Genomic DNA, 12,436 nt, shown 5'->3' with positions numbered 1-12,436 from the left:
CTGCACTGCAGGCAGATTCTTTACCACTGCATTGCGGCTTAAAAAGCATGGCCCTGGGACTTCCCTGGTGGTCCAGTTGTTAAGAATCTCTGCTTCCAATGCAAGAGGCTGGATTGGACCCCTGGTTCCAACTAAGAGCCCACCTGCCATTTGGGATGGCCAAAATAAGTAAGTAAGTAAATAAAAAGTATGGCCCTATCTTTCTTTTTGAGCATATTTGGCCCTCTGTATTTATAAATCAATAGCCAGATCTACCCCAAAAATCTGTCTTTAATGAGAAATCAGATTCAGTGTAGTCTGTCAGCATTTCAGCTCATCCGGCCTGTAGCATCAGATTACCTGACTGTGTCTCAGGGCAAGGGCACTTCTGGAGTTTTAAGAGAGAGCCCTGTGGATTTTCAAAAGCAAAAAATGCTGTATTCCATCCTGTACTTCTTGAGGAAGTGTTATTTTCTAGTTTTGAAAGTAAATGAAGATTTCTTTGCAAGAGGGAAGCCCTGCCACCCTGCTTCTTTCAGATTTCCCGCTGACCCACGCTGTGAAAGGAGAGGCTGGGCTCATGCTAGGATTGTGCTCATCTACTGAAGGCTCCTAGCCCGGCTCACCTGCACAGCTCCCTGCAGGAGAGCAGGGGCTAAATCAGTATTAATAGATTTGTCTCCTCTAACAAGGGATTCCCAAGTGGTGCTAGTGGTAAAGAACCTGCCTGCCAATGCAGGAGATGTAAGAGACCTGGGTTTGATTCCTGTGTTGGGAAGATCCCCTGGAGGAGGGCATGGCAGTCCAGTCCAGTATTCTTGCCTGGAGAATCCCATGGACAGAGGAGCCTGGAGGGCTGCAGATACGTGGAAGGCATGGCCAGAGAAAATCTTATATTTTTGTATGCATATGATTGAATCTGTCTGGTTCATTTACATTTTGAATCTGTCTGGTTCATTTACATTTTGAACAGAGGGCACTGAAACATTACAGAAGGTCCTAGATCCTAAGTTAGACGGCACATGATGCCTGATGGCAAGCACTTGGGGGGAGAGGTGTGTCTGCGGCGTACGGACATACTTTGTGTGGGATGAAGAGGAACAGCCGCATCCTCACGTCAAGGGGCCTCAGTGTCTGCCCGTCCTGGGTGTCCTGCGCCCTGGCAAGCACACTTAATTTGGGGTTGAAGACTCTGGTGTGAGTCCTGGTTCCGCACGTTGTTACTGCCTCCTTCTGGAAACTCACCTGTGCAGCTCTGAATCTCACTTTCCTCCTCTGCAATCATGAGACTAGTGATTTTTATCCTCCAAGAGTTCCTGCGGTGACAAAGTGCTGTGCTGTGCTCAGTCACTTCAGTCATAGCTGTCTCTTTGCGACCCTATGTAACCCGCCAGGCTCCTCTGTCCATGGGATTCTCCAGGCAAGAACACTGGAGTGGGTTGCCATTTCCTTCTCCAGGGGATCTCCCTGACCCAGGGATTGAGCCTGCATCTCTTGTGTCTCTTGCACTGGCAGGCAGGTAGGTTCCTTACCACCACCGTGTCCCTGGCTCAACTGAAGACTCTCATCAGTGACTAAGCATGTAAGCAAGCCTGTGGGTGTGTGAGATTGTGCACATGCACAGAATTCTCAAATGCGCTCTGGCACAAAAGATATTCCTGGACCAGGGATTTGGGAATTACTTATGAAAATCACAACTCGTGGTCTCTAAAATATTTCACTAAAAAACTATACTCCTTACAGTAGAATATTACTCAGCCATAAAAAAGGAAGAAATATTGCCATTTGCAGCATGTAGACAGACCTAGAGATTATCATACTAAGTGAAGTAAGTCAGACAAAGATAAATATCATATGATATCGCTTATACATAGAATTGAAAAAAATGATACAAATGAACTTAATTTACAAAACACAGACTCACAGACATAAGAAAAACAAACGGCTGCCAAAGGGAAAGGTGGGGAGGGAGGAGGGATAAATTAGGAGTATGGGATTAGTATTAATAGATACACAATACTATGTAGAAAATAAACAATAAGAACCTACTGTACACTACAGGGAACTATATTTAATATCTTATAACAACCTACAAAAGAAAAGCATCTGAAAAAGAAGACATATATATATATATCTGAATCATTTTGTTGTACACCTGAATCTAACACAATATTATAAATCAGATACTTCAAAAAAAAAAATACTCTTGAAATGGAGCTCTAGTTAACCTTGTGGTACACCAAAAAAAAACAAAAAAAAAAATCCCACAAGAAGCCTAAGATTTCTCTTATTATCCTCTTGCATTTTCATTTTCCTACTCATTTTCATTATTTTCAGAGTAGAAAACAGACAGACTGAAAAGAAAGAACTCAGTCTCAGGTGCCGATTCTTCAAGGCAGCCCTAAAGCACAGAGGTTTAGAGCACTTCACTTTGACAAGAGCCCTATGTTTCCTGTCCCTGATCTGGGATACTGGTAATAATTACCAGTAATACTGGTGGCCCCACGAAGTTACTGGGAAGATTGAATGACATCGTGCACAGAAGCCTGTACCACAGTACCGGCCTGGAGAAAGCGCTCAGGAAACACTGGGCAAGATCAGCCCTCAGACCACACCTCTGAGCACGCAGTTCGGCTCCTTGTTGATGAGTAGCCTATATCTATAGCAAGGGAAGCAGTTCCTGTCTGTCATTTGGCACACTGTACTGGACTACAGTTAAAACAGCTTGCAGACGTTGTTGTTCTGTGTTAAAGTGTGCATAACAGTACCAATGATTTTAGAAACAAATGAATCTCATGGAATGGTATCTGAATGTTCTATCTGATTATTATTCAGATAGTCTCTCCTGGGGCTTCTCTGGTGCTTGTGGTAAAGAACCCATCTGCTAAGGCAGGAGACATAAGAGATGTGGGTTTGATCCCTGGGTCAGATCCCCTGCAGGAGGGCATGGCAACCCACTCCAGTGTTCTTGCCTGGAGAAGCCCATGGACAGAGGAGCCTGGCGGGCTACAGTCCATAGGGTCGCAGAGTTGGACACACCTGAAGTGACTTGGCACAGTCTCTCCATGACCCCAAGTAATTAATCATTCACATTGGGCTTGAAAAAAAAATTTCTGAGGAGGGACTTGATTTTGCACAAATGGTTTCTTCTCTTTTTTCCTGTGCTCTCTTACTTTTGATGAGAAAAATCATATCCTTGCCATTAAATCACAAAACTCATTCGTTTTAAGGGGCAGCCTAAGTAGCATTTATCGGAGAAGGCAATGGCAACCCACTCCAGTACTCTTGCCTGGAAAATCCCATGGACGGAGGAGCCTGGTGGGCTGAAGTCCATGGGGTCGTGAAGAATCGGACACGACTGAGTGACTTCACTTTCACTTTTCACTTTCATGCATTGGAGAAGGAAATGGCAACACACTCCAGTATTCTTGCCTGGAGAATCCCAGGGACTGGGGAGCCTGGTGGGCTGCCATCTATGGGGTCGCACAGACTCGGACATGACTGAAGCGACTTAGCAGCAGCAGCAGCAGCAAGTAGCATTTATAATCCTTTACCATGGGTTTAAATGGTTGTTGTTCAGCTGTGTGCAGCCTGGAACGATGCTTTGGCCTAATTTACATTGGCCACAAAAGCCTTGGAGTTAATAACAGTGTCAGTTTCATTTCACATGACACATGTCCTCTGCCATTTCTGCTCGCCCTTTAAACAGAAGTTGTAGCTTCAGTACTTGGTACTGGCTGCCAAGGAGAACAAGCGACTGCCAGAACAATTTTAAAGCCATCTCAGGGATGCAAGAAGGGACACGCGAATCCTGGCACTTCTCCTACAGATTAAACGCACACGATCTGATCCCGCTTATGTTCACAAGCAAGAGAACCAAGCAACAGCAAACTACAGCTGAGCAGAAAAGACTGCACCCGGCTCCTGGCTGCTAGGAGGAACTGTCATCCTCAGGCTGAGCTAAGGACAGCAGTGACATGGAATCTCAGCTATCCCTTTAAGGAACAGTCAGAGATGCTTGACTTTGGGAAGACAGTTTGGGAGTGCATGAAAACTACTATGATAGTGTAGGACTACTATGTGGAAGAGAGATTGACGTTGTACACAAGAAGAAAAGGGATAATTAGGGCCAAGGGCTGGAGAGTACAGGGAAACCTACTGGGGCTCAATAGAAAGAACTTTCTAGTCACCAGAGCCCAACAGCCAACTCCGTAGTATGTATTTGTTTGTCCAGACAGCTGCCTTTGTGGATAATGGTAAGGTTCTCATCCATGGATGTTTCCAAGAGGTTCAGTGTGCCATTGGAAGGGGAGGCTCAAACTGAAAGGGATTATTTGATTTTTTAAAACTAATGACTGTGCTGCTGCTGCTAAGTCACTTCAGTTGTGTCTGACTCTGTGCAACCCCATAGACGGCAGCCCACCAGGCTCCCCCGTCCCTGGGATTCTCCAGGCAAGAACACTGGAGTGGGTTGCCATTTCTTTCTCCAATGCATGAAACTGAAAAGTGAAAGTGAAGTCACTCAGCCGTGTCTGACTCCCAGCGACCCCATGGACTGTAGCCCACCAGGCTCCTCCATCCATGGGATCCTCCAGGCAAGAGTACTGGAGTGGGGTGCCACTGTCCTCTCCCAATGACTGGTGAGATGTAATTCAGGCTTCATAAAATGCACCCATTTAATGTGTACAATTCAGTGGTTTTCAGTTGTGCAACCACAGCCACTAACTTTGGAAGCCTCAAAAGGAACTTCCCACAACCTAAATATCTATCAACAGAGGGATGAATAAAGAAGATGCGGTACATATATACAATGGGCTGTTGAAAAAGAATGAAATAAGGTCATTTGTAGCAACATGGGTGGCCTAGAGATTGTCATAGTGAGTGAAGTAAGTCAGAGGAAGAGGAATATAATATGATATCACTTACACATGAAATCTAAACAGGTGATACAAATGAAAACTTATTTACAAAACAGAAATGGACTCCCAGACTTAGAGAATGAACTTACGGTTACCAGAGGGGAAAGGTGAGGGGAAGGGATAGTTAGGGAGGTGGAGATGGCCATGTACACACTGCTGTATTTTAAGTGGATAACCAACAAGGACCTGCTGTATAGCACATGGAACTCTGCTCAAGGTTATGTGGCAGCCTGGATGGAGGGGACTTTGGGGGAGAATGGATACATGTGTATGTATGGCTGAGTCCCTTTGCTGCCCAATTGAAACTACCGCAACCTGTTAATCAGCGATACTCCAATATAAAATTATAAAAAGGAACTCCCACGCTCATTAGCCATCAACTTTCGCTCCCCCAAGCCCGGCCCCCAGCTCTAGGCAAGCACTGATGGGCATTCTGTGTCTGGGGCGATAGAGGACTGTTCATAGAAATGGAATCACACACCACACGGTCTTTAGTGACTGGCTCCTTGAGTGTTTTCACAGGCTCATCCGTGTTGTTGCCTGTGTCAGCATTTCGTTCCTCTTGGCTGTCAAATGATAGGGACTCTGACTTTATAGGTTGGTTTTTTTCTAATACCCAGACCTCACGCCCTAGGTGTAGGATTTTACAGTCCTCCTTCCTTTCACATCATAAAAGGATTCCCTAATCTCTGCAGTGCAGTTTCAATTTGTACTATTACTTCCAATGACACTAGCCTTAATTTTCCAGAATGAAAGTGCTGAAGAACAGAAAAAGCCACAATAAAACAGCAACCACAAAGCATAGTATTTCCACAGCATGTCTACTCTTTGAAGCCCTTTTCTATTTCTGAGTTTCAAGTAATAAGCATGAGTAGTCCCCTGGCAGAGGACCCTCTGATATTCTAAGGGAGCCACCTTCCTGGGGGCAGGATATGCCTCTGAGGTGCCCTCCTCATTCCCGGGGCCCCGCGGCTCTGGCAGCTTGGTGTCCTACTCACATGTCATAGACACAGTTTGGAGTGAAGGAGTGATTTGCCTTGTGTCCCAAGGAGGCACAGTACTTGGATACATGGTTGTAGGGCTCAGGCACGTCAATGACCGTTTCCTCGTCAAGGGAGAGGGTGTTCCCATTGAGAGCCCAGTCCCTGCTGTCAACCTGCAGAAAACAAGAAAGTGAGTGTTGGAAACGAGCTTCCTCCCAGGAACTCAAAGGACACTGAAGATATTAACTCATTTATCCCTAACCTCATGGTTTGAGTGTCACATATACGGCAAAAGCCTAAGGCAGCGGTCCCCAACCTTTCTGGCAATGGGGACCAGTTTTGTGGAAGACAATCCTTCCATGGGTCACAGTGGGGGATGGTTTCAGGATGATTCAAGTGTATTGTGCACTTTATTTCTGTCATTGTTACATCAGCTCCACCGCAGATCATCAGGCAATAGACCCTGGAAGTTGGGGACTCCTGGCCTAAGGCATCCCTTGCACTTTGATGGTGCATACTCCACACACTGATGGTGGGAAGGGCATACATGAGCAGTGCAGGGCAGCTCAACTTACTATTTATTTTTCAAGTAATGTAATTGATTGATTGATTGATTGATTTTTGGCTGTGCTGGGTCTTTGTTGCTGCGTGGGCTTTTCTCTAGCTGCAGTGAGCAGGGGCTACTCTCCAGCTGTGGTGTGCAGGCTTCTCATTGCGGTGGCTCCTCTTTTTGCTGAGCATAGGCTCTAAGGCAAGCGGACTTCAGCAGGTAGGCATATGGGCTGAGTAGTTGCGGCTCCTGCACTCTGGAGCACAGGCTCAGTGGTCGTGGCACCCAGGCTTAGTTATTCTGTGGCAAGTGGGATCCTCCCAGATCAGGGATAAAACTTATGTCTCCTGCATTTGCAGGTGGGTTCTTTACCCCTGAGCCACCAGAAAGTGAAAAGTGAAAGTGTTAGTTTCTCAGTCGTGTCTGACTCTTTGTGACTCCATGCACTGTAGCCCACCAGGCTCCTCTGTCCATGTGAATTTCCCAGGCCAGAATGCTGGAATGGGTTGCCAATCCCTTCTCCAGGGGATCTTCCCCACCCAGGGATCAAACCTGGATCTCCTGCATTGCAGGCAGATTCTTTACCATCTGAGCTACAGGGAAGCCCACGAGCCATCAGAGAAGCCTTCAACTTACTAATTAACTTTCTTCTACCTTATATAAAAAAAGAATTTGAAAGGTGTTTAGGCCATGGGGGCAGGTAGAGCCCTTATGAATAAGACCAGAGTTCTTATAAGAGACCCCTGAGACTCCCTCATCCCTCCTGCATTGTGTAGTTACAGCAAAAAAAGGGACATGAGTGAAGCAGGAAGCAGGCTCTCACCAGACACTGAATCTGTTGGCACCTTGATCTTTGACTTCCTGGCTTCTAGAACTGTGAGAAAGAAGTTTCTGTTGTTCATAAGCTATCTAATCTATATCTTTACTATAGCAGTCTGAGGTTGGCTGTAGAACGATATCTGAGCAATTCTGTAAAAAAGCCTAGTCTTTTGTTTCTTTCTATTCTTAGTGAGCATTAAAGTAAAAGGACCAATGAGAAAATCAAGGGTGTCTGAAACAAAGCCCTTTCACCAATCAAACTGAGTTCCCACTTCTGCCCCACTCACCTCTTGATGTGTAATTCGGACTCCGTTGTAAAAAGACATAACAGTGTCGGGTCCCGCAGCTACCTTTGAAAACAGCCCTTCTCCAGCACTGGAAATGAGAGATTCAGCAACATAAACCCTAAAAAGAAAAAAAAAGGCAAATGCTCTGTTTTAGTTTGATATATCATCCCTTACTAACCACCCAAATACCGTCATAGCTACAGAATCCAAAATGTGAGTTCATAGTAATCCAATGACGAAGAAAGAAAAAGTGAAATACAGATTTTGGTCTTGAAAACTGGAGAACAGTGTATACTTACGATTCTCACTGCTCTCTAATGAAGAGACTATTAGTATATATTCACAAAGTAATTCAGTGCTTGATATAAGGTTTTTAAAAATGTGTATGTTTTAATTAATGACAATTTCCACTGTCTTCTTGGACTAGACAAACACTTCCCAAAGCTAATTAAAGCTATACCCAAGGTTCTCAACCCTGAGATGAATCTTCTACATAAAAGAGTGACAAATAATTAATAAAAGATACTCAATAAGTACTTCCCAACAAAGGAGTTTATAACAAATTAGCTAACTCTGGCCCAAGGATCAAATCTGGTTGTTGTCTGTTTTTGTAAATAAAGTTTTATTGGGACACACACACACCTATTTGTTCAGTATTATCTATGACTGCTTTGGGGTTACAAAGGCTGACTTGAGTAGCTGCTGTAGAAACTCACAAAGCCTAAAATATTGACCACGTAGTCCTTTACAGAACAAGTTTGCCAAGTGCTGGTTTTAAGAAGATAGAACTCATGATTATAGAACAAGATTTATTAAGAGAGTGAGGGCGTGCACGTTAAGTCGCTCAGTTGTGTTTGACTCTTCATGACCCCAAGGACTGTAGCCTGCCAGGCTCCCCTGTCCACAGGATTTCCCAGGTAAGAATAGTGGACTGGGTTGCCATTTCCTTCTGTAGGGGATCTTCCCGATCCAGGAATCGAACTCACATCTCCTATGGCTCCTGCACTGGCAGGCAGATTCTCTACCCCTGTACTACCTGAAGTAAAGTGAAGTGAAGTGAAGTGGCTCAGTCGTGTCCAAATCTTTGCGACCCCATGGACTGTAGCCTACAGGCTCCTCCGTCCATGGGATTTTCCAAGCAAGAATACTGCAGTGGGTTGCCATTTCCTTCTCTAGGACATCTTCCCAACCCAAGGATTGAACCTGGGTCTCCCGCATTGTAGGCAGATGCTTTACCATCTGAGCCACCAGGGAAGTCCCTATTAGGAGAGTACATGCCCCAATCACATAATTTCAGTTATTCCAGCCCCTGTGGTGGATAAAAAGTCTGGTGGAAATGGTCATTTGGGATTTCTATTATGTAGATCTTCTGCTTATTTGATGGGCTGGAAGGCTGAATTACTGCTTCCACCTCCTGACTCTCTCCCTGGGACAGAGTCATTCTGATTCTTGGTCATGTGACTGCCCTTCAGCTTGCATGGAGGATAACGTCCCTGCCCAACTGACTTGGTCCTGGCTGTGTGATCTGCTTTGCCACTAGGCAGAAGTGACTGCACAGCTAGGTTTCGGGTGTTAAGAAGCATGGCAAGTTTCTTTCAGCTTCCTTGAACTTCTATTCATCTCCACAAGGAGAATATGCCCCAGGGGGCTGTTGTTTGCTTAGCCTGAGTCTTGGAATGAAGGCATGTGAGACAGACCGGAACCCAACTTGAAACCTGGAGCACAGCCTAGTCCAGCTGGGCCGAGTGGAACCCAGTTGAAAGTGGCTGAGCCTCAGCCAATCTACAGACGTATGAGTGCAAAAGAAAATATTTGCTTTCATAAATCGCTGGTAGTCTGAGGCTACTGTTATGTGGCATTATCACAATGACAGTAACAAAAAAAAAGATACATATGGTTAGGGGACTGTTGTGTTTGCGGGGCTAACAAAGACCAAATTTTTCTCTCTGCAAACAGGCCAAAGCCTCATCTCAAGAAAGGGGCCATTCGTTCATTGTGACATTGTAGTGTCAGCCCTGTCGGTTAAACCAGGGAAGAGGCCTTTTCTCAGATGCAGACAGAAAAGAAATGGAAGCCATGATTATAGAGTGAGGCCAAGAGAAAGTCAACTGCAGATGGCACTCTTACCCACAAACAGGCCAGTCGCTGGGGGATACGAACCCCAGTCAAGAGACCAGAGAAAGCCATTCCAGGAATCCAGAGCTAGAGTTTAGATAGCATGTCAAATGGAATGGGGCTTGACACTCTGGGATGGAGCTTATAGAATCAGGAAACTGTAATTTGTAAGCTGGAATGTTTTTATGCTTCTTACATTTTATTTACTTCTGTCTTCCCTTAGTGAATAAAGAAATTATCTTGTGCTCCAGACCCTCTCAGCTGGGCTAAGTAAAGCAGCAGACATCTGGTCCTGCCTCGACTAGAGGTTTCAAGAGTGTGAAATGCTCCCAAGGGGCTAATAGAGGCTGCCAGGACAAGAGCCCCAAGAAAGCGGACACCTGGGCAGGGCATAACGGGCTGCCGGACCCAACTGCTGTCCCTTTGTAGAAGCTTCACTCTGGGACCGACACACAGGCTATTCTGTGCTTTATGGGCGGAGAAACTCTCTTACAGGGACAGATGTATGACCATAAAAACGCTCTTTCTCAGAATATACATTTTTTTTCTGCTAGGGAACTCAGCCTGAGTAGAGGGCCACCAAGGAGCAATAATTCCCACCACAAGAGTTATTTAATCTTACATAAATGATGTCATTAAAACCACAAGGGAACAATTACCTCTCTGATTCATATGGGTCTGGAAGAAGAGCATTGGTAGAAATGCAAGATGAAGTTGACTTATCAAAGTGGTACACCGAACCTAAAAAGCAAACAAAAATTTCAGTACAGGCCCAGAGTTAGGGAAGTGCATCAAGAACATTTCTCTCATCAATGGGACAAGCATAAGTTAAATAATGCAAAATGTTACTCAAGTTAGACCAACTAGAATGAAATTCTTCAGTATAAATGGAGAGCTTTTTTTAATAATACTTTTTCATGATAAGAAAGTTTACTTATTCTGAGTGTGCAAACACAATAAAATTTTTAGCTTCATTCTCCATCATATTCATTATGCGTCTCTTGGTGACTATAATAACATTCATTATTTTTAAGAGAATTTATTAGTGAATACATAAATCCCAACCCATTTTGTCACCTAGTAAAAGATACATATATGGGGTTTCTTTCTTTTGCTGAATATCCAAGTGGAAAAAATACAGAGAGACACTTAAGAAAAAGTTAATCTAAAGTAACAATTTTTTATTACTCCTGAGATGCTTTCACTATGTTCAGGAATATAATAATGAAGTTGGATATCATGTTGCAAAGCATAATTTACTTTCACTCTTTCATTCTTTAAATATCTGGAATTACATGAGTGACCTACATCTAAGCATCATCCAACCCATTGGTAGAACTCACGTTATACTTCTAAGATCATTCCTGATTTGAGAATCGTTAAGTATAACAAATATTGTCATAACATCAAATATTCTTATACTAGGGGATTAAAATCTGATGGTTCATTTGTTGAACTTTGTGATGCTGAATTGAGTTGCTAAAAGATATTTTTAGGTTATTATTGAATACAGCAATTGGGTGCTTAGTAGAGGGCATGGGTACCAGGTGATATTGTTAATTTAATTAAACTACGTGATAGGATGAAATAGTTGCTGGTTGGCTAGATAACATGCTTCTTACAAGCAGGTTTACACCGGTAATTACAGACTGCTGTGCAAAATATAAATGGTTAGTTTTCCGATTTGCTCTGGAGTTTTGTTATCAGGTCTTCACAGCCATCAGGAATATCTCCTAAAATTCCATTTTTGCTTTTGATTCACATTTTTCTTTACTCACATGATTTAAAAGCTGCTTGTGTAACTAAAAATTTTAATCGAGAAAAGGCTTTGTCATGAAAACTTGAGATCTCTCTCTGGTTGGATAAGACTGGATAATAGTTTTACATTTTCCTTGTGGTTTTTTTTCACACTAGACACAGTCTGTAGAATCCAACCACCCACCCTTGGCAATTGTCTCCTTCACTAAAAATAAACATTCAGCCTCACTAGAATTAAGGAGAACAGACTGCTTTTGATAAAGCATTAACAAAGTCATCTTATTTCTATTAAAGTGGTTCAGAAACCAGTTAGTAATTTATTTCAGAAATGAAGGCACACAGCCACTCTAGAATTAACATTGCTGCTAAGCTGCTAAGTTGCTTCAGTCGCGTCCGACTCTGTGCGACCCCATAGACGGCAGCCCACCAGGCTCCCCCGTCCCTGGGATTCTCCAGGCAAGAACACTGGAGTGGGTTGCCATTTCCTTCTCCAATGTATGAAAGTGAAAAGGGAAAGTGAAGTCGCTCAGTTGTGTCTGACCCTTAGCGACCCCATGGACTGCAGCCTACCAGGCTCCTCCGTCCATGGGATTTTCCAGGCAAGAGTACTGGAGTGGGGTCCCATTGCCTTCTTTGAGAATTAACATTACTTCTCTGCAAAAAATTAGCCTCCAAGAACCCTCACAGAGCAGGAGGAAGACATAAGGTGTTCCAAAGGCTAATAAGTAAAGAAACAAGTTTACTCCTGAAAAGTCAACATTTTAGGCACTAAGGCATCATAAATTATCCATTAAGCAGTTCCTAAGCAGTTACCAATGGTTACCAGGTCCTCTTTCTTTCTTTCTTTTTAATACAATCAAAACCCAAATTAATATTTCAGACTAAAAGTCTGAGATCAGTCCATGTCACAGGCCATTTGAGTATTTTCAAGAGAGAGAATTTAATACAGGGAATTGGTTACACAGAAGACAGAAGAACTGAGAAGCCAAAGGCGGAAATGAAGAGCCCAGAAACTGTCAAGAGCAG

The 12,436-nt window shown here is 43.8% G+C and overlaps 1 protein-coding gene across 1 annotated transcript in view; it reads right to left on the bottom strand.

The window, feature by feature from the left end:
* The window catches only part of SETD7 (SET domain containing 7, histone lysine methyltransferase), a 57,696-nt gene that overhangs the window by 6,060 nt on the left and 39,200 nt on the right, over positions 1-12,436 (bottom strand). Inside the window, exons 6-8 of the mRNA XM_061384154.1 lie at positions 10,312-10,393; positions 7,538-7,655; positions 5,897-6,054 (exon numbers count right to left, since the gene is read on the bottom strand). Coding sequence (XP_061240138.1) covers positions 5,897-6,054; positions 7,538-7,655; positions 10,312-10,393 — 358 coding nt within the window. The remainder of the gene's footprint in view (positions 1-5,896; positions 6,055-7,537; positions 7,656-10,311; positions 10,394-12,436) is intronic.

This window comes from Bos javanicus, chromosome 17, assembly GCF_032452875.1.
Source record: "Bos javanicus breed banteng chromosome 17, ARS-OSU_banteng_1.0, whole genome shotgun sequence".
NCBI classification, from domain to species: Eukaryota; Metazoa; Chordata; class Mammalia; order Artiodactyla; family Bovidae; genus Bos; species Bos javanicus.
The sequence above is the reverse complement of the archived record's forward strand: the minus strand, read 5'-3'. Positions and strand labels throughout refer to the sequence as shown.